This window comes from Argopecten irradians, chromosome 15, assembly GCF_041381155.1.
Source record: "Argopecten irradians isolate NY chromosome 15, Ai_NY, whole genome shotgun sequence".
Taxonomy (NCBI): Eukaryota; Metazoa; Mollusca; class Bivalvia; order Pectinida; family Pectinidae; genus Argopecten; species Argopecten irradians.
The window spans coordinates 27,516,589-27,540,040 of record NC_091148.1 but is presented as its reverse complement, the minus strand read 5'-3'; the positions used below and the strand labels follow the sequence as shown (position 1 = coordinate 27,540,040).

Genomic DNA, 23,452 nt, shown 5'->3' with positions numbered 1-23,452 from the left:
ATTCTGTACACCCTGAACTTCTAAATTCTGTACACCCTGAACTTCTAAATTCTGTACACCCTTGAACTTCTAAATTCTGTACACCCTTGAACTTCTAAATTCTGTACACCCTTGAACTACTAATCTGTACACTCTCTTGGGCTTCTGAATTCTTTACACGCTTGAACGTCTAAATTCTGTACACCATACAATCACCATGACTATTAACAGAGCACTATAACGTTATCCATCCTAAGCAAATAACGATATTTAACTGCCTCACTTTTTGTTCATCTTTTTTACGACTTTCTCTATTAGGAGGAATTAATTTAAGTTGAATTTCTAATATAAAACCGTATTCGTTTCAATGCTCCGTCTTGATGAGTTAGAATTACCTCCCCTGATGTCTGATCTGGTCTGCTGAGATGTTTCCACACATCGTCACCCATGCAGAGTCACTGAGACGGATTTAGGTAACACTCAAACAGTCTATAGACAACTGAAATGTACCAATCTGTACTTGGCACCTGTAATGCACTAATCACCAATGTAACCCAAATTGAAACCTGAAATTTAAGAGGCGTTTGAAGGGATATACTGAAATGTACTTAGGCAGCTGAACTAATTAAACGCATATTAATGAACATGAAGTTTATGAATCATCTGACAGGAATATGCTTAAATAACCATTCTAAATATTTTAAACTACAGACTACTGTCACGGTACCTGATAGACACTTGAACTGCAGACTAGACATTGTACAATGACAACCGACAGTCATGTACTGATAAATGCCTCATTACATATTATTGAAAATAATAAAAATTTACATATTCAAATTCAAAACTTGCTATTGGGAAAGAGGTTCAATTATCAGTAAGTCCTTAATTGTGTATATATTTATATAATCATAAGCATACTATGTTTTACTTACCTTATCAACTGTAGTTTGTGTGTACAAAAAGCCGGTGACACGGGTCATATTTAAATTTTAAAACGGAGTATTCAATAATAGATACATGTATAAGACATAAGCAACAAATAACATGCATTTGTAAAATCAGTATACCAACATATTATATAGACATTTATGAAAATATGTAAACATATTATACAATATTGATTATGTAAGTGATGAAGTAAAGAATATACAAATTGGTATGAGAATCAATTTGTTATTAAGGTAAATGTTGACCTTTTGCAGAAAATAATTTATCATATAATGATACTTTTTTAATCTCAATTAGATTAATATATACTCAACGTTAAAAGTGACATAAATTACTTGAATCAGATGTGCATAAAAATTAAGTGTTCCAATAATGACTGACAAATAATAATGAGAATGTAATAAACTTCATATCAAATGTTCATATAAGATACAAAAACATTACCAATACTATTAAACACCTTTATAAATAATAATAACGAAAATCTAATACCTGATGGTTCACATGCGCTGTGAATATCCGTCCAATGACCTCCGGTGCTACATGTAATGAATCTGGCTCCACTAAGCTGGGCTCCAGAGTTACAGAAAAGTTCGCCCGTGTCTCCTACCTCCATACCACTAGTATTCCACTGTCCGTACTCTACTGCTGGTGGTATTCCACACGTCACAACTACAATGGCAAGGTTAAGCGATTTGGGGCTTTATTTTGTGTAACGTCATATCAACGACAAGGGTACATTAATAAAGTATTTGATAGATATCAGGTTCAGTAGACTAAGAAAACCCCGAGTACCCCGAGATAAAAATCGACCAACGGTTAGTATCTGGCGATTGTCCTACATATATTCCGAACCCGCAACTCATGGACATATATCAAACAATGATATATTAGATTTTCTATAACAGCATCCAACGGGAAATCAACTATAAGGCCTAAAGAAATATTCACAGAAAATAAACCTCGGTAGTGCGTATATTTATCAATACCAAATGATGAGTTAATTCAATATTACCTCATTCATGTTTAGGCGTTAGAATCATTATTAAAGCAATTAAACAGTATTAGTTTCAATGATTATGTAAATTCGCAAAATCAGAAGAGAGTTATTTTTTTTTTGTACCTATATGGCAAATGTTGACTAGATTTCGTTCAAATTCAAATACAGGTAAAGCATAAAATACTTCCTAGAAATTATTTCGGAGTTTGTAAAATATGTTCCTGGTTAAATATGATATTTGGATTTAAACAGTATATTTGCCAGACTATTTAATAAGAATCTAATCACTCCGTTCTTGCTTTGTGTGTGACATTCTACAACCCTGAATATAGTTTAATATGTAACTGGTTCCATTTCATGTATTTAGTTTTGGTGTGTTAATATTTTAATTGCATTTGTCATTACTACGAATAAGCGCCAATTATACATATCAAGTGAAGCAAGTAAACCTAGTCTTAGCAACCACCTCCGTATAAAGACCAGTGGTTAAAGAGGCTGTGGTGGGCTGTGCCTCTTTGTAATAATAGAATATTTGTTATGGTTGCAGTGATATACAACACACTCCACACTCGGTCGCATCGCACTGGCATTTCGCAAACTAGTCGTCCCACTCTCTTTATATTGAACACTAACCAGGGTTAGAAACTACTACTGTTATAGACTATGCGAAGGTTTGTATATCTCAGGGTAGTTTATGTTTGTATAACAGTAAATTACGTACCCGGTCGAGAAATCTCCTGGATCCTTGACAATGTGACAGAGGACACTTGGGTGGAGATAGCAAGCGTTATATCCTGGGTAACATAGTAGTCATAGTAACAGAATCTGTCACTTCCGCAGATAGCCCGGGAGGTGTCATCAACAGCCGACTGTGGAACCTCAAACGTCGGTACAAAGGTGTGGTCCTGTATAGACAAGTGGGATGTTCCTACTGCATATGTAAACAATGACTCCTCCTCTGTAACTCGCCCTGTGTAGGGACATATTGATATAAATAAGGTAAAATCAGGATTGAAATAATATAATCTGGGAAATCTTTGAAACATAGTGTGTAAAACTAATAAGATAATTTAAAATTTCAATCTTTCAACTTCCATTTTATTTAAAAACTAAAATACGACTTCTAAAAGAACACGCGCTATTCAATAATAGTCCTATTCTCAAAATCCTATACTTCAAAGGACAATAAAGCAATTGTTTGTACAAGAGTTATAATCTACAAGCAAAGGAATGTCCCTGATCATTTATACACAGTATCCGGATAGGTCTGCTAATTTGCTCTCTTCATTAGTGAAGGCACCATTGTAGTTGAATATAACGCAGTCACGAGTGCAATATTCTATCTATAGTATTGATTGAAATATAAACAAAATATAATTCGTGTAGACATATATGAGAGAGTGGTGAAACCGGGCTCGCATTTGACATATCCGTCTAACGACACAATCGTGTGGCGTTATACTTTAATTATGACGTCATAATACATGTGACGTCACAATAGTATTATTACATATGTGTCTTACGATATTTATAACATGACTCAATAAGCAATAATAAGACTGTTATCAGCATACCAGATTGGTGTTAAATCAATACCAAACCGACTTACATGTCAGGCCCATGTTGTTATGTATGTATTCGGTGGTAGAATTGGCCAGTAGAGCATGGCTATAAAGGGGCACAAGGTCATCATTTGAGTTATTGTTAAAATTTCCCAGAAGCCCTTCGATGCTCCCTGCCAACACAAAAAAAGATTCGTTTAAATATATATGGATATTTAACGTTGTCTTAGTAACATAGTTCTGAAAAAATTCATAAGTGATTTGACAAAGTTTTCTCTGCAGCTTCACTATATTTTAGACTATAAATTAAATTAAAATGAAACCACATTATTAAGAATCCAGAAAATGGTAAAACAATTACCGAAACAAAAAGACAAATTCCAAAGAATACTTAACAAGAAGTGTGTTGAACTATTTTCGTTTTGTTTTTGTTCGGCGTTTTAATATGCTGTTTCAATAAAACGTTATCCTGCCGCAGTATGAAAATTATGTTTTACTTTAGTTCGTGCTTTCTTGTACAATATATACAGTGTGATTTATCAAATAGAAAAGCCTTTGTATTATTTACCGGTTTGTTTGTTTAACGCCGTTCTTAAGACCATTTTTAAATATTTCAGAGTTTCCCTGAAATAGATGAAAATAAGATGAATTGACATTGATATACTAACCCGATGGGAAGCTTGGAGCAAAGCTCACCACATAGTTAAGATGAGTGTCGAACACCAATGTCTGGAAGGCGATACCGTAGTCACAAAAGGCCAGACTGACTTCTTTTTTGTGACTACCATTCGAAGAGACGTTGTGAAGTACAGATATAGTTACACCTGAAATCATGAATTTGAAAAATAATGTCTGAGGGGGGAAAGTTTTTGCTGGTTAATTCTTCTATTTTGCGGTCAGCCAACTTATTTTGCGTATTCCGACGGCCGCTGGCATTCGCGAAAATAAACCGAGCCGGAAAAGATTCAACTAAATGTAATAACTAGGTATTTTATCTGTAAAAACACAATTAAATCGCCGGGAACATGTCGCTGGACATAAGAAATTTATAGAGGCAATAACAGAAATGGTTTCAATATATATATAGCCAGCACATAGGATACAACAGTAACATTTTTATCTTTTGCATTCTCATTACTATAAATAGACTTGGTTTTACGTATCAACATTTAAGCAATATCAAATCAAGATATTTTGTAGAAACTTAAAATACCAGTAAATAAGCAAAAACAAACGTCCCTCATCAGATTAAACTGTTTACGCAACCTACAATGTGCACAGAATATCGACAAAAGACACATTTGGGTTGAATTTCAATTTTCATTTAAACTTACCTGTATATCGAAGAAACGTGATTCCAGTGATATCCTGTACGACTCCGTTTATCAGAATATCGAATGCCCGGATGGAGTTGAGTCTGATCTCCACGGTTACGGAAACACTCACAGCTCTAGCGACAAACGATGTAACCATGGCCCCACTTTTACCTGTATTTAACCAATGAGACATTGATTAACATTTCATAAAAAACGTTATCAAATTTATTGAACCTTTTAACGATTTTGAATCTTAACCTTCATTGAAATCAGTGTGACATAAGGGGTAATACTCCATCTGAGCAAGCATTTCGACTTGTTGCCTTCCTCATATATAACTATATTTTATTTCATTCAGATATAACTATATTTTTTTACATTAAGATATAACTATGTTTTATTACATTCAGATATAAGTATGTCTTATTATGTTCAGATATAACTATATTTTATCACATTCAGATATATTTATATTTCATTACATTCAGATATAACTAAATTGTATTACATTCAGATATAACTATATTTTATTACATTCAGATATAAAAGTATTCGAGTTCGTTCGATACATGTAATTCCAAACCTACGCTTGAATGACTTAAAATCACGTGAAAGTAGTGTGGTTTAGCATATCTATACACTTCATTTCTACACATAGCCTGGTACTCATATGGACAAATTTTCTTTAATATAGCTTTTATTGTAAAACAAAAAGATAACTAAAACCTCAATTGAGATAATAATTCTTTTTGTTATATATCCTTTGATATATTCCATATTTGCATATTACAGAGTTATCTGCCCTTGTGGGTAGGTATTGATTGTGATGTCATGTATTTCAGAGGATAACGTCATACTTTTCAGAGAAAACGACGTGAATTGCATTCACAAATAATGACGTCACAATGGATATCTACCCGAAAGAGAAGTAAGACTTTAATAAGCAAAGAGGGATTATATCATTTGAAATCATGCATAGGAAACATACAAAACGACTCGGACAGCAAAGCAGACGTAATTTGTAATCTGTTAGTAAATATCATATATCTCGATGCTATCTTACCGCCTCTTATAAACGGCTGTAGTCTGACTTGAGTTATAAATGTCTTCGTTATTGTCCTAAACAGGGTAAATTCGCCCACTCCGTTAAAGGTAAAGGCCATACCGTCAGGGGTCACAAAATGGGGATCACCATAGGTTTGGGCTAAAATATAAAACATGTACATTCTGTTATTTGATTTTTACATTTAATTATAATGTACTATTAAGTTTGTACTCTACATAACGCTTACCCTGAGTGTTAGGGACATAGTCATGGCAGTTTCCTGGCTTTCTCCGCTGATAAAATCTGTAACAGTCACTGGACACATCCGACAGGATATGATGGGGATACATACAGCAATGGTAGTAGGGGGCCGTATCATAAACAATATTGGACAAGTACGGAACTACGGTTTCAGCATCACCGAAATAATGAAAGCGCTGTAGTGATCCACCACCGGATGACGTCATCATATCCATGAGGTTTCCGTTGTTGTCATAGCAACACAGCTGCCCTGCCCCTATTGGTCTGATTGATGAAACGAAAACAAAAATAATAAAACACCATGACATACCAAATGTATTGGAGTTATCGATAAATCCTTTCCAGTATTGTACAATAGTGTGGGGACTTAATATCCTACTGTACGGCTGTTTACTTTTGATCAGAGAGTGCTATCTCACGTGTAATCGACACTATCCGTGAACTCTAATCCTCCGTGAAATCTTATCATCCGTGAAAGTTTAATTCACGCCACAACGAGCTAGTTCAATGTATGTCATGGATTATCAATTAAATTAAAAATTCGAAACTGATGAAAAAAATCGCAGTAACTTAAGATGTTGTAGATGGTCCGGTTGTTTTATACTGTAACGTTTCCCTGAAATTCCACGCACTTAGAGAAACTAACACCTTGTAAAAAGATCACATCGTAATTAAAACAAATGGTTTCAATACATTGATTTAGTTTTAAAAGTGGTGTCCTTACCAATAGGAACAGCACGAGCAAATTCTAATTACATCACGTTTTGATAATTTCTTCAAGAGGGTGAATAGATAACAATGAATGTTTGGGAAAAACAAGTCAGTTGTGTATAATGTACTATGCTAAAAACAACACATAATTGAGCCCTCTGAACACATTACTCCGGTAGCGGGTACCCCTTACCCTGGTGTGTTGAGTCTGAAGCACTGTCTAGCCCGTGGGTGGTACAGACAGTTAGCGTTCGATCGTGTAGAACTCTGTTGGCAGACAGGGTCGGGGTGGAAGCGGATGACGTCGATGCGGGCTTGGTCAAAACTACACGGACACACCTGAACATCTACATCAGAAAGTGATGCCAGCTGGTCATCTGTTGCCTGCCATCGGGTACAGGACATTCTAGATTCGAGGATAGTTCTTGGTGTCACTACAATGGCGTCCGACCAAACGCGCTGCCTTAAAATGCTGGAATGATAAAAAATAAAAATAAAAAATATTCTGTTGCAATTTGAAACAGTTGATGCTGTTGTAAACGAAGCCTTACTCACAAATGATGTGATAACAGAAATAGAAAGTCTCGCTAGATTACCATTCAATATTCTAATGTAGTGTTGCTGCTGGTAAGCTAAACGAAAGTTAACAATAACTCAATGTTTGAAATAGGTCCATTTATTGGACTTGGCCTTATTTCTCAATTTTGTCGCTTTAAAATCTGAGAATAAAACATATAAAACATTGTTTGAAACACATGAAGGTGTATTTATTTACCCAGTGTCTGATGGTACTACTAACAATAAGATGTTGTTAAACGAATGAAAACAAAAAATATTTAAGATAAGAGAAACATTGATGCACAAAATAAGACAGTAGAATATGCAGTTATTGTTAAACCAGAGTAGATGTTATAATACGTTAAATAGGTATATCGTAGAAGGCATGTTGACTTACTGTCGGTTACTATCTGTCGCCTCTACCAGGCTAAGAACGATAACGTCATCATCAGTGTCAAGACTAAACGAAGCTTCTGATTGGAGGGATTCCAGGTGCTGTACAACCGTTTTAGAGTAACGTAGTCGTGGCATGTGGTCAGAATCGGGCTGCAACAAAACCAACGTAAACGCATATCGTTTTCTACATTCGTGGTGTGCATTCAATGTCTTACTGACTTCTAACGTAATTCTATGAGCGGTGATAGGTAGTTTACAGACTATGTGGTAAGGAATTAGTTTAGAAATAGTGGAATACGCGGTTTTTGTGTAGAAGAATAAGGAGGAGAAGGGAGGAAGTCCCCTAATTTGGAAAGAAACGAGGAAAGTGGTAATGTTTATATTATGCTTCAACTGCCTTTAGGTTGTTTATGTAAATAATGATATGAACATATCATGACGTCTTGGGAATGCTGGGATATTTATTAAATAGCAATACAATCTTAAACTGGTAACAATAACGCCATTGGTTACCTTGACAGAGTATATTTCCAGCCTTGACCCTCCCATACCAAATGGAATCTCCTCGGTCTGCCACTTCAGTGTGACTACTTCCCCTCGTATCCAGTTCGATGGGTTCACTCTCTTGAGGACAGGTTTGGTATTCAGAGGGTTTTCTGTGTATAGTAAATATAAATTACATCCACATATATAGATAATACAAGGTTACTATCTTACCATACAAGGTTTATTTTGGTGCTTAGGAAAGCCGTGATGATGATCCTTTGCCAAGTCATCTCGGCTTTCCGTGTCGAGTACCAAAATAAAAATTGTAGTATAAGATACTACCTATGTATTCTGTTTATCCTGCAACCATTATGAAATTTAAAACGAAAGCAAACTGTTAGTTACTAACTTAGATTCGCTTGAAGCGAGAAGCTTCTTTAATGTGGAGGAAAAGATTCATTCACTAAACCGAATGCGAGTGTACTCCTTTTTACTACCGTGGGAAATATATAAGCGCATTCGCAAATAGTACCAGTAATTCTATTCAGAGTGTAATATTACTGAAACAAAATGAAAATACAAATGTACTCAAAAGAAACAATAATTATCCGTAAAAAACTTCTTTACAATACATACCTTTGCAATGAGCCAAGAAAAACACGACTCCGCCGTAAATTTTCGAAATCATAAAAATTCCGGTGGATGTGACGTCACTTTTTAGTGGGAAAAAATGACGTTTCATTCATCAGAGGGTTCAAGCTCCGGGTCAAGTTTGAAAAATTTCCATCACACGTGGAAAAATTCACGTGATCGTATTGACGGATAATGCATTTCGTATTGACGGATAAAGCACAAGTTTATCCGGCTGTATTTATCGGTTAGTATATGGGACAGTTGCAGGATACTGTTTCATTACAGGTTTACTTAATAAACACTTGTTTTATGTTCTATTAACAGTTACGTTCCATTTAATCAAAGACGTGTGGACCAAGTACAGCCACGTTTGAATTGCCAATAAAATTGGAGTTCTCTCCCTGGAAATTATCTCTTTTCATTTGAAATTAGAGGACTATTTCTTTTACTTTTATTTTTGTGTTACTGTTCACGAATGATTTGCAACTTGTACCACTCTGTTGTTTTGTAGGCAGAGACCCCATAAAGGCAATATCTGCTGTCTAATCCAAATGATGTTAGCTTATAAAATTACAAATGACCGCTTGAAAACGACATTCACTCGGTCAAATTTTTTTTTTTAGTGTGAAAAAGATGGCAAGTTCTATTATCAATATAATGGTGCCATATGGATTTTAAAGCTTTGCGAAAATGATTTTAACACACTATGAAATATATTATAGTTATATTGTTTGCTATTTGGCTGTCATAATCTTATTTTGTGGTATAAATGTTCAACAAAATATGATATGATTTCCAGTTTTTATTGATATATTGGTAGCAGTATTATGGCGTACAAGTATGTTATTGTACAAACTGATATAATTCCAGTTTTCGTTAAAAGATTTTGCCCCAAAATAAGTTATAGAATGCATTGTTAGAATTAATCAGTATTCGTGGTAAATAGCATTAACATTAAAAAATAACTTTTTTTCCACCAACCTATAGTAATTTTCCCCCGGTAAACAGCATTGTGGTGACAGGACTGGTTCAGCTGTTGATCACATTGTTGATCTGACGTCATCACATTCAGCGTCACGCTGACGTCACCAGTGATGTAAAACGTCGGCGTCACACACGCGACACTATACATAGAATCCATAGAACAATGCACGGGGGTGCCGCTCGACCCAAAGGTGGCAGTAACGGTATCAGTAGCGTGTATACAGGGGCCAGCCAACACCTTTCTCTCTCCGCCAAACATGTGGGAATATCGGGGTGAGATAGTCAAGGTTCCTGAAAATTAATGACAAAATGGATTTTGTTGTTATATATTCATGAGGAAAACACACTATATATATCAACAAGAAGATATACAGTAATTTCGGATTAATCTGAAAATCCGTTTCATATTAGGTAGATGCAACATAATATTGTACTCTAATTCAATTTATTCAAATTAATCCTTATCATTTAATCTCATCCTAAATAACAACATGACTTAGATACTAGTGTTTTTGTGATGTAATTCTAACGAAGTTGTATCAATCAGGTTATGGTTAGAATATCGATAGTTAAACATTCTTATTGCATCATTAGTTAAGTTTAATAATTTGGTGTCATTTAATAAATAATGCAAAAATAATTTTTGAATATCGTTATTCTAATATTAACCTCCCGTGCTACAGCCTCCCTGTACAATAATCTCTGTGTCTAATAAAAATACTTCCCGTGTTACAGCCTCCATGTTCAATAATATCGGTGTCTAATACTAACCTCCCGTGTTACAGCCTCCCTGTTGTAAAGTCTCGGTGTCTAATACTAGCTTCCCGTGTTACAGCCTCCCTGTTGAATAGTTTCGGTGTCTAATACTAACCTCTCGTGTTATAGCCTCCCTGTTCAATAGTCTCGGTGTATAATACTAGCTTCCCGTGTTACAGCCTCCCTGTTGAATAGTCTCGGTGTCTAATACTAACTTCCCGTGTTACAGCCTCCCTGTTCAATAATATCGGTGTCTAATACTAACCTCCCGTGTTACAGCCTCCCTTTACAACAATCACGGTTTCTAATACTAACTTCCCGTGTTACAACCTCCCTGTTCAAGAGTCTCGGTGTCTAATACTAACCTCCCGTGTTATAGCCTCCCTGTTCAATAATATCGGTGCCTAATACTAACTTCCCGTGTTACAGCCTCCCTGTTCAATAATATCGGTGTCTAATACTAACTTCCCGTGTTACAGCCTCCCTGTTCAATAGTCTCGGTGTCTAATACTAACTTCCCGTGTTACAGCCTCCCTGTTCAATAGTCTCGGTGTCTAATACTAACTTCCCGTGTTACAGCCTCCCTGTTCAATAGTCTCGGTGTCTAATACTAACTTCCAATACTTCCCGTGTTATAGCCTCCCTGTTCAATAGTCTCGGTGTCTAATACTAACTTCCCGTGTTACAGCCTCCCTGTTCAATAGTCCGGTGTAAAGTCTTAATACTAATACTACTTCCCGTGTTATAGCCTCCCTGTTCAATAGTCTCGGTGTCTAATACTAACTTCCCGTGTTACAGCCTCCCTGTTCAATAGTCTCGGTGTCTAATACTAACTTCCCGTGTTATAGCCTCCCTGTTCAATAGTCTCGGTGTCTAATACTAACTTCCCGTGTTACAGCCTCCCTGTTCAATAGTCTCGGTGTCTAATACTAACTTCCCGTGTTGTAGCCTCCCTGTTCAATAGTCTCGGTGTCAAATACTAACTTCCCGTGTTACAGCCTCCCTGTTCAATAGTCTCGGTGTCTAATACTAACCTCCCGTGTTACAGTCTCCCTGTACAATAGTCTCAGTGTCTAATACTAACTTCCCGTGTTATAGCCTCCCTGTTCAATAGTCTCGGTGTCTAATTATAACCTCCCGTATTACAGCCACGCTGTTCAATTGTCTCGTAGTCTAATACTAACCTCCCGTGTTACAGCCTCCCTGTTCAATGGTTTCTGTGTCAATCCGGAACACAAACTTCCCATCCACGTGTACGTTGGACAGTCTAGGGAGGTTGATGATCGCGGCAGTTCTTGATTCGTTGACAGCATAATAATTGATTCCATCTCCTGCATTGAATCCCACCTAAATCACAACACCTAATACAAATGACGAATATGGGTTACTTTAATTCTGTTCTACAATCGTGTTTCTACACGAATCTAAAAATATCGGAAGACTGATTTGGACACGATTTACATACGGAAATTCTCTAGAATTAACAACTATTCTAGACAATTTTCATAATAAATCACTGATCTAACTGGTAAAATGTCGTTGGTAGGTTGATTAGGTCAAAGTCATTTATCTGCCAGGATCATCAATGATAAATCAGTATAATTTAATTTCATATGTTACACTCATTGCTATTGGTGGGAATATTGAGGTTATTTTTCCATAAACCGAAACGATTGTACGGTGAGTATTATGTCGTCATGCATACAGTAGGTTTTCGCGGGAATCTTTAAAAGCGCCGCAGTTATTGGCCAAACTAAATTAATGGATAAGATATCAATACGCCATAATCGAATTTGTTTTATTGTAAAAGTAAATTAAAGAACGGAAATCAATGCCTAATTATTACCTCAGTAAATTATTCAAATTAAATTACAAGCATTATTTTCAATATGTTTCGGGTTTATAAAATCATAGAAAAAATCGCGTCTACGAAGTATGTCCTTTCGTTTTTTTGTCGACCTAAATAAACCTAAATTATTTTGGGAATAATGCTTAAATAATGGGTTATTTTTGCTACCCGCAAGTTTCGCCATAAGTACCCGAAAACATATGATATTTAATGTTTGTCACTTGATATTTCTCCATTACAGAGCCAGGGATGAATTAAAACCATGTACTGTATACTATATTAGTGTTCTCTCTCTAGAAGGTGTTATGTGTATCTCGCTTAATAACATTGTGTATCTCGGAAGTGACATGATGGACAACTGACAAAGACCCTGGTTGGTGTCGCCTGTATAATTATAACGTACATGTATAACAATACGGGTAATAATAAACCGATATTTCTTTAATATGATGGGTGTTCAAATTAGTGTAACAGGCATTTCATAGTTTATGCGATAATGAAAACATATACACTGGTCTTTTTTGTTATCAGACTGACTGCCCACAAGTAGACTACGCCATTACTAATATTCGCAAGTTTAATTTTCGCCAAGCTGTTTTATGCCGAAAGATTAGACAATGGAGAAAAACATCCGTAATACGGTTTCACTGACAATATTGGTTCTTACATGAAGCTGCCAACATTAGATATAATTTTGACTAAAACAAAACTTAAATTACATGCAATGATAATGATAATAGCAAATGACATAAAGCTACCAACAGTTGTGTATGAATCTAGTCGACCTCACCTGCGCTGGAGTGCCTCCTAATCCGTCTGGCTCACTACCACTGGCTGTACCCGTCGTCCAAGTGATGTCATAGTAATTAAAAATCGTGAACGAATGTCCACCATTTGTGATAAGGACGGCTTGGAAAGTGTTTCTCTTCTGTATTGATAAAATAAAGCATTAGAGTGTTTCAATGCAACAGCTGATAAGATATTGTCTATGAAATTATAAGAAAAGATAATCTAGAATTTAGAGGACGAAATACGTGTACTAAAAAGCAACATGTACCGGGTAACTTAAAGATTATCATACTGTAATTTTTATCGTTTTTCTTATTATAACGGTAAGGACTAGTTAGATGTAAATATAAGCATTGGTTGTCATATTGGACATACATTGGTGTGTAACATATGGTGTGTAACATACATCGGTGTGTAACATACATCGGTGTGTAACATATATCGGTGTAACATAATGTGTGTAACATATATCGGTGTGTAACATAATCTGTGTAACATATTGTGTAACATACATCGGTGTGTAACTACATGGTGTGTAACATACATACGGTGTGTAACATACATCGTGTGTAAACAGGTGTGTACACATACATCGGTGTGTAACATACATCGGTGTGTAACATAATCGGTGTAACATACATCGGTGTGTAACATCAAATCGGTGTGTAACATATATCGTGTGTAACAAATGTGAACATACATGGTGTGTAACATACATTGGTGTGTAACATTGGAATGGTGTGTAACATACATCGGTGTGTAACATACATCGGTGTGTAACATACATCGGTGTGTAACATACATCGGTGTGTAACATACATCGGTGTGTAACATACATCGGTGTGTAACATACATCGGTGTGTAACATACATTGGTGTGTAACATACATCGGTGTGTAACATACATTGGTTTGTAACATACATCGGTGTGTAACATACATCGGTGTATATTGGTGTGTAACATACATTGGTGTGTAACATACATCGGTGTGTAACATACATTGGTGTGTAACATACATCGGTGTGTAACATACATCGGTGTGTAACATACATTGGTGTGTAACATACATTGGTGTGTAACATACATTGGTGTGTAACATACATTGGTGTGTAACATACATTGGTGTGTAACATACATTGGTGTGTAACATACATTGGTGTGTAACATACATTGGTGTGTAACATACATTGGTGTGTAACATACATTGGTGTGTAACATACATTGGTGTGTAACATACATCGGTGTGTAACATACATCGGTGTGTAACATACATCGGTGTGTAACATACATTGGTGTGTAACATACATTGGTGTGTAACATACATTGGTGTGTAACATACATCGGTGTGTAACATACATTGGTGTGTAACATACATTGGTGTGTAACATACATCGGTGTGTAACATACATTGGTGTGTAACATACATCGGTGTGTAACATACATCGGTGTGTAACATACATTGGTGTGTAACATACATCGGTGTGTAACATACATCGGTGTGTAACATACATCGGTGTGTAACATACATCGGTGTGTAACATACATGTGTGTAACATATTAGTGTGTAACATACATCGTGTGTAACATACATCGGTGTGTAACATACATCGGTGTGTAACATATAGGTGTGTAACATAATGTGTAACATACATCGGTGTGTAACATACATCGGTGTGTAACATACATGGTGTGTAACATACATCGGTGTGTAACATACATCGGTGTGTAACATACATCGTGTGTGTGTGTAACATACATCGGTGTGTAACATACATTGGTGTGTAACATACATCGGTGTGTAACATACATCGGTGTGTAACATACATCGGTGTGTAACATACATTGGTGTGTAACATACATCGGTGTGTAACATATATTGGTGTGTAACATACATCGGTGTGTAACATACATCGGTGTGTAACATACATCGGTGTGTAACATACATTGGTGTGTAACATACATCGGTGTGTAACATACATCGGTGTGTAACATACATCGGTGTGTAACATACATCGGTGTGTAACATACATCGGTGTGTAACATACATCGGTGTTCATTGGTGTGTAACATACATCGGTGTGTAACATACATCGGTGTGTAACATACATTGGTGTGTAACATACATCGGTGTGTAACATACATCGGTGTGTAACATACATTGGTGTGTAACATACATTGGTGTGTAACATACATCGGTGTGTAACATACATGTGTGTAACATACATCGGTGTTAACATACATCGGTGTGTAACATACATCGGTGTGTAACATACATCGGTGTGTAACATACATCGGTGTGTAACATACATCGGTGTGTAACATACATTAGTGTGTAACATACATTGGTGTGTAACATACATTGGTGTGTAACATACATCGGTGTGTAACATACATCGGTGTGTAACATACATTGGTGTGTAACATACATTAGTGTGTAACGGTGTGTATACATTAGTGTGTAACATACATTGGTGTGTAACATACATTGGTGTGTAACATACATCGGTGTGTAACATCGGTGTGTAACATACATTGGTGTGTAACATACATTGGTGTGTAACATACATTGTCAGTGATTTACGGGAGGCCCCTAGATGAGTTCTGGACTCATGATTTTCCTGTGGGACGCACAAAACGTTTGAGAACACTCTATATTGCTTTGTACTGGGACTCATCAAAATTTGAAAATTATTGCTCTGGACTCACGTTAGAAATCCTACATATATTGCTACATTGGCTGTTTTAGCATATCTATCAAGGTGCGTTAACGCGCACAATTGGATATGATAAAATTGTACTAGTGTATGTAAACATACGGCAACCACTAGTGCTTAATCATTTTCATTCTGAGAAGAACATTTAACATATAATTCACCAACAAAAGTTTTTGACATTTTGAGAATTACAATAATTACTTTCCATAGATTTTTAATTTATTAAGTTAAATATCGAATAAAGTTTTATTATTATATTATTATTTTTCTTTACAGATTTTTTTATTCGGGATATACATGAATGAACTGTTCCCTCACTTCCGTAGAACAAATTGGTTTTTTTTTATGTTTTAATGACAAGTCAATTACAATGAAGTTAATAAAATAATAAACATAATTAATTTTTTAAATGGAGGCTTCATACGGTTCCTAACTTAAAAGGGATTAAATTAAAATCTTACACTTAGAGCACTCCCCTCACTTCCATAGAAAGCCACGTTGTCCCATGTAGCTATAAATACCCAGTCCGCCCTAAAGCTGTTCAGACTCGGGTAATACAGTCTAACTTCGTCTGTAGCTCTCTGAAGGATGGAACTGTCCGTTGTTTCGCGATACCAAACAGTTCCGCCATGTCTGGTGTCGACGTCCGCCCAGAAAGGAGCTATGATCCGCCGTGAGTTTCTGAGTGGAAATGGTTCAGGGGTAAACTGTGATAGCGTACCCAGAAAACTGATCGCACCGTTCGTGTTGACCTAACAATTAAAAAACAACAAATAATTATAAAATGACAAATATATAACCCAAACACTTAGATAAAAAGGATATTATTTTCAAAGTAAATTATCCTGTCAGGGTAAAATCGTTGAGTGAATTTGCGACCAAAATTTTGGTCCTATTTTACTGGACATTTTGCTGAATATCTTTTCTTTATGCATAATGAGAAGATATTCAGTACATGTATATATATGCATATACTTCCAAACAGTACCCAAGTTAAGCTGCAGGCTCCTTGGTATTTTAAAACAAGACATGCTTTCAAGCCTATACCGAATACAGAATCTCAAAGTCTTTGAGGTATAGACATTTTCAAAACGTCGTATGTGTACATGGAGGTAAATTTAACTATTAAAGATGCTCCTCCGCCAACAGAGCATAAACGATACTCACTCATCTTTTGAAAAATAAGTGATGTTTAATTGTGTATATATTTGTCTTATTAAAGCAAAAATACATATAAAATAATATATTTTGCTTTTAGTGCATTCGCAATCAGACTCTATTAAATTTAGGCCATATTGCCATGGATTTTTTTCGAGACGCGATTAATTATTTTTCATATTTCTATCTTGAATTAAAATAAGAAGCTCAAACTTTTCAATGGTGGTAATAGCATAAAGTAAGTAACTTCTGTTACTGAAGTAAAAATACTAATTTGTCAGCTCCTGTTTTTGATTGAGAAAAAATTCTACGATCGACGATGGAGCATCTTCAATTTTAAAGTTATATTGCATGTTAATTTCACTGTAACGATATGTCACTTAAACATTCAATATTTGAACATTGCCATGCAACTTGATGATTTAGCAAAGGTATATGTCGGCCTATAAAAGAGCCGAAATCTAGTTATCATATATTCCTGGTTTTGAAGAAAGTGCATTCTATCACCACCATGTTCAGTGAATTCGGGTTTTGTCGGATTCAGAATCGTATCACGTGACTGACGTTCGACACGACCTGCACGTGGTGAGCCAGGTAACTAGCGTAGGCGCACATGTGTTCGTTTACATTTTCCTTCTAGCTAATATGAGCAAATCATGGTGGTATATGTACAGTAATGAGCATTTGAAACAGCCAATTCACACATTGCCGCAAAATATTGTGTGTATTAAATATTGTAATTTAAGAGCATTATTTTCTTTGTAGATCCAGTTTGCCGAGATCGACCACATGTTTTGTTTTTATGAAAACTTGTTGACATTTTCTCTTGGTTTCACAACTCTCGTGTTTTTCGCACAATCCTATTTATAGACTCTAGCTCGAGAGTCGTGAACAAAACGTGTTGGCTCCGAAAGAAACTCTCCGAACCCTGGATCTGAGCTGGGTTAGACACGAGTAGAGTTCAAAGTTCAAATTACGTAACACGCACGGCTTGTATTAACTCCAGAGTTCCACGTGAACTCGCCCTTCGAGTTTGTTGCGACAATGTTCTGAAGAGTTCGGAATGATTCGGCATATTTCGAGCTTATTTTCACGTGTACACGTTAAAAAGATTTTTTACTTTTAAAATTGAAAATACTTCCAGTACTGCAACTTTATAAAAAAGTGGTAAAATTCGAAAGTTTAAAACTCAGGCAGACGGAGAAAATTATGTGTAACAGTTTTCACTGTGAAAATAAGAGCGAAAGTTATAGACCATACAGCTGTAAGTTCTCATTAAATAAATGTTCTTTTGAGTTTGTTTTTTATCTTGTTTTTGTTTGTTGTTGTTTTTTTTTTAAAGATTGATGGTATTACTTGTACCTATATTAAAAAAAGCAAACTATATAATTATATTGAATTATGATTAATGAATTATATTCATTATGATTTCCCAAAACCTTAACAACAACGAATAAAAAAAATACAAAATATAAACAGATATCAAATGAATACTTACATATAAACTGTAATGTTGGTTGTTGAAGAATGGAAACAGGGTACTGATAGTTACTACAGGTGAACTACCGTCATCATTCTTAGGGAAGTCTGTGTCTCCTTGTGCAGCTCCGTACGGGTAGAAATCCTCCAAAGGGATTGAGACAGACAACTTGGTAAGAGAAAAAATCAAAATGAAGGGAAGCATCCTCATCTTGACCGCTCAGGGGAGAAGTTCTGAATGTGAGGTTAGTTGCGCATTGCAGTTTATATATACCAGGGCCTCAGGAATATCCAGTGATTCACGTTCCGTGCTTGTGTTACCTCGCTGGTATCTCCGGGAATGTTAAGATCCCGTCAGCTGATGTCTCTCTCAGAATAATTTAAGTTTCCTTGGTACACTGTCTATGTTGTTTGAATAGTTCAAGAAAAAAAATCTTGAATTTTTTAAGAAGAATAAGCAATACCTTGTCTATATGTTTAGTCTAGGCTATTTTTATTTTACAAATACTCTTGAAATCGAAGTAAATATTTCAATGTCATCCCTCAATCACAATCTATCATCTATTCGGCAGTATTTGTTGAAGATATAAAAAACAAAAAATAATGTTTTTTATTCTTATTTTAATCTTAAACAAAGCTTTGTTATAGAAAAGATTAAAATTGTTCTTCCACGAGAATGTATATCATCTGACAGAAAATATTGAGACAAAGAAAAATGTTGGATTCTGTTATTGTCGTTTTTGAGAGGGTGAATGGGATATCTTTCCTTTTCTAACCTCTATCAAATGTCTATAAAACATTCAATATTCCAGGCATTAAGATGATAAATAGGGTGTTTGTCTAGATATGTCCGTTTTTTCTGCGTGATTTCTTTCTGTTGTTGACCTTTGTCGGTGTAGGAAATCCCCAGCATGCTCGAGTACAAACATTCCACTCCACCTCCTGACAGATGGCCTGCATATATAACCTTAACCTCTTGTTTGTCCATAATCAATTATCATTACATGTCCTATTAATGTTGGTCCTATTCCTTGCTATTTTAGAGAATATCATTATATGGTGTATGCTTGATTAAAATCCTCATGATATGAACTCCCGATCATACAAAACGTTTTACATCAAAACCTCATACAGTTCAACATGTAAACCATATTGAAGGAGTTATACGACGACTACATTTTTGACAACATCTATTTCAAATCAAATTAATAGGAAAATGTTTTATATAGTCGTCCTCATATGTCTTTTATTCAAAAAGTATTGTTAATCATTATTATTATCATTATTTATCTGAATATCTCAAAGTGAATGTCATCCATCAAGTATAAGTAAATTTGTTGAAAATACAGAGAACACAAAATTAATGTTTCAATCATTTACGTTGTTGTATAATACAATTTCTACCACAATAGGCGGTGTTATTCAACACTCAGGACATTGAATATACACTGCAGCTGTTGATTAAGGATTTACTCCTCTGAGAAGTCAAAATTTTATTGTATTAAACTCTTTTTCTCAAATAGATTTTTGAAAAGAGGAGTTCATACCATGAAAGAAAATGAAAGAAAAAACATATGTCCGTGTTCTCGTTTTTGAGCTACTGTCACTCAAAGATACCTAGTTGATAAAAATATTGGATTTTATGGGAATTTTGCCGTTTTGACCATATACACAAGAGATTAAAGCCATAATTTCCTAATGAGGTGTTTGATATGAATTAATGTTGTAGAATTTATTTTCCAGTAGTCTTCTTTTAAAATATACTAGTTTTGATTAATAAGACTAATATCTTTTTCTCAGAATAACAACATATGCTACCCCTACCCCTTAATTTTGTGCTCCAAAATGCTCCATTTTCAGCCATTTTGCCAAATCTAACCCTTAATAGAAAAAGTTCTGGTATTAAACTTTTGTTTATATTTTGCATGTCAATAGGGAAAGGGTTGTTCTTTCAAAATCAGAAAAATGGGAGGGGAGCCTTGTGCTTACTATTTTGCCCCACTTGAATATTTGTTATTTTTCAGTATTTTAGAGTAAAAAATAAAAGTGCTCAAATTACCATTAAATGTAAAAATAAAGTGAACAAAGTAAATCATTGCATACATTAATGCTCAGTATTTTAATGATCACGAACCAAGTAAAGATTTACAGCAAAAATTAGCCCGATACAGCTAAAAATGCTGGTGCAGTGATGATTTAAGTAAAAACAATTTCAGTAAAAAATGGTAAAACTTTGGCTCTACTCAAAGCGAAAAAAAGACACAATTTCAAAATGGCCGCCAAATGGGCCATTTCTTAATATCCCCAAATAAAAAAAAACTGCTAAGTTAGAACTGTAATTTTTTGACAAAATTTGCAACTGGCAACTTGCTACAGATATTGATAAATTGTATTTGAAAATCTCATAACTTCTTTGATCTTTGTCGAAACGAGACTTCAACGGGACTGAAACCTAAGAAGAATACATCCTTAACAATTTGTTTACACCACACGTGGTATAAACTCTGTACGCATTCTGATTGGTTGACACGGTTAACTTTGACTGAACTACTTATTCTCGGTGTCACGTCATCATTGTCAACGCAAATAACGTCATTCTATGTTGTGATCGCCGCATTGTCGTCCAAAACTGCTGTTGGAAAGCGTATGCGTCATGATCATTGTGTCAAAATACGTGACGTTTTCATACATGTTATGACCTTTAGTACTAATAATACATCTTAACGGACAAGAATTTTACTGGTGAGTTTCGTAGATTTAACGTGTATGAAACGAAGTTGATCTTGATGGTAATCTTGATGATTATCTGACGGGAAATAGACGATGCCGTGTCGTTCCAAAATCTATGAAATTGCTGAAGATTATCTGATCTGGTTAAATTTCGCAATTGTATAGGTGTTAGTGTTAAAATTAAATTCCATTAAAACAAATCCCAAGAGATTTATACTTAACTAAGAAATCTACATCGTTTTAAACCATGTTTATCATATACAATGTACAAGTACGTTGTTTCTGAATCCACAAATGAATCTGTCACATTTGCAAATTCAATCCACATTTAAAGGCGATATATCATTGGTATGGTAGTGAGATTGCGAGCACTAGACAATGTGAAAGTTTGTGATGATGCAATTTAAGAACTTATATTGTAAATGTGAATTTATTTTGTACGACCGTTTAATGAATCATTATAATGCTGTATGTGTTTTTTATGTTAATTATTGAATGTTGAGTAAAATATTTGTAGTTAATGTACTCAATAAGTTTGCGAACTAACAGAATAAAAGTTGATTTAATAACCGTATGAGTGTGTAACAATTACAGATACAATAAACGTCAAAAGTACAATATTATTCAACAGAGAGAATAAGGATGGGCTGGTCTTCCAAAATAACTTTGTTGTAACTAAGGTGGGAATCATTTCGTGGAATGTTTTGAGTGATCTGTTGTGGAAAGTGAAATGTAACAGCCACACGCACCAGAACTTCCTGATCAGTGATATTCTAACCAACCGAGGAATGATACACACTCCCACTCACTAACCATACCATGCCACAAATTATCTCCTTAATAATCCAGCATGCTGGAATACTTATTACAATATATATATTTATATGTATTCAACTGCACCGCGTTAGTTTGCTGCATTTTGCAAAATGTATAACAACAGCTAGGGATTCGTCGTGGTACGCAATGCCACGCTACCTACATGTAAAACACAAAATATCATAGTGTACTTCTGCCCCCCACATGTTTTGATATGCTATTGTATGTTATAAAGCAAATATTGTCAGTGCCCAGTTGTTCAAAATGTGATTAGGCTAATCAAAGTTTAACGGCAATTTCCGAATTAAGATATAATGATTTCTGCCAATACTAATTTTAAGAAATTTTATAAGACTATTAAGAATCTATTGGTAACATACAAAATGCTCATACTGATTTTAGAGAAGATATAATCACATATTTTGCATCAGGTGATAAACTAAAAAATACTAACCAAGCGAGTATTAAGCTAAACATCCTTTTGATAACTAGACCCTGGTAATGGGACTCATTCACGTACCACGTGATACCCGATAACGTTTGTGCGGGACTATTGTTTCTATTGGTGATGGAATAACGTCAAATGACGTTATCGCGGGATAACGTCATTTCAGCGGGAAGATTACAAAGAGTAACGTTCCAGCACCACTGGAGATACTAGTCCCGCACAAACATTATCGGGTATCACGTGGTACGTGAATTAGTCCCATTAGCTGGATCCAATGATTAGTGAATTCTTGCTCTCCGTTTTGCTGTTATTGCATCTTCTCTAAATTAGATAAGTATGTAGTAAATGCAATATTTCGTAAGTGGTTTTTTTTTTTACTTATTGATTAGTTTTACAAGAACTGATTTTATCTTGATTTGAACATTGTCGTTAAACGGTGATAAGGTTAGTGTATAGTTGTTATATTTCGCGGTGTAAAATTTCGCGTTTCCCCGCTTGATACGTATTCGCGGGGGTTTATTTTCGCGAAGTACCTTGGTATCATTTGAAAGCGTCATTCATATAGGCCATGGGCTAGGAGGGTCCCACATGCACCCCCCCCCCCCCCCAAACCTCCGAACCAATATTTTTCTGAACCCTTATGACCCACTGATCACAAATCCAAATGTTAACATTGCATAAGTTGGGATGAACTTCCGGTTATGACGTCATCAAGATGGCCGCCATCTCGAATTTCACTAAAAATTGAAAAATAGTCATAACATTAACATTTTTCAACCGAAGTAGACAAATGAGGTATCAAAATGACCACAATAGAACAACAAATACATA

The 23,452-nt window shown here is 35.3% G+C and overlaps 1 protein-coding gene across 1 annotated transcript; it reads right to left on the bottom strand.

The window, feature by feature from the left end:
• Window positions 1-1,285: 1,285 nt before the first annotated feature.
• LOC138309727 (protein mesh-like) lies at window positions 1,286-18,883 on the bottom strand. Its single transcript, XM_069250944.1, has 15 exons — window positions 18,647-18,883; window positions 16,452-16,742; window positions 13,278-13,415; window positions 11,823-11,985; window positions 9,880-10,173; window positions 8,293-8,435; window positions 7,781-7,929; window positions 7,019-7,297; window positions 6,101-6,378; window positions 5,872-6,012; window positions 4,827-4,979; window positions 4,161-4,316; window positions 3,540-3,665; window positions 2,652-2,900; window positions 1,286-1,602 (listed from the first exon to the last, which is right to left on the bottom strand). The coding sequence occupies exons 1-15, from the start codon at window positions 18,836-18,838 to the stop codon at window positions 1,343-1,345; spliced, it is 3,012 nt and encodes a 1,003-aa protein (XP_069107045.1). The 5' UTR covers window positions 18,839-18,883; the 3' UTR covers window positions 1,286-1,342.
• Between the last annotated feature and the right edge of the window lie 4,569 nt (window positions 18,884-23,452).

Coding starts and splice junctions, on each gene's coding strand:
- LOC138309727 (XM_069250944.1), bottom strand. CDS start 18,838: ATGAGGATGCTTCCCTTCATTTTGATTTTTTCTCTTACCAAGTTGTCT. Junction 10,174..11,822: donor GGGAGGCTGTAACACGGGAG/GTTAGTATTAGA, acceptor ATTAATTTTCAG/GAACCTTGACTATCTCACCC. Junction 6,379..7,018: donor TTCAGACTCAACACACCAGG/GTAAGGGGTACC, acceptor TTCATCAATCAG/ACCAATAGGGGCAGGGCAGC.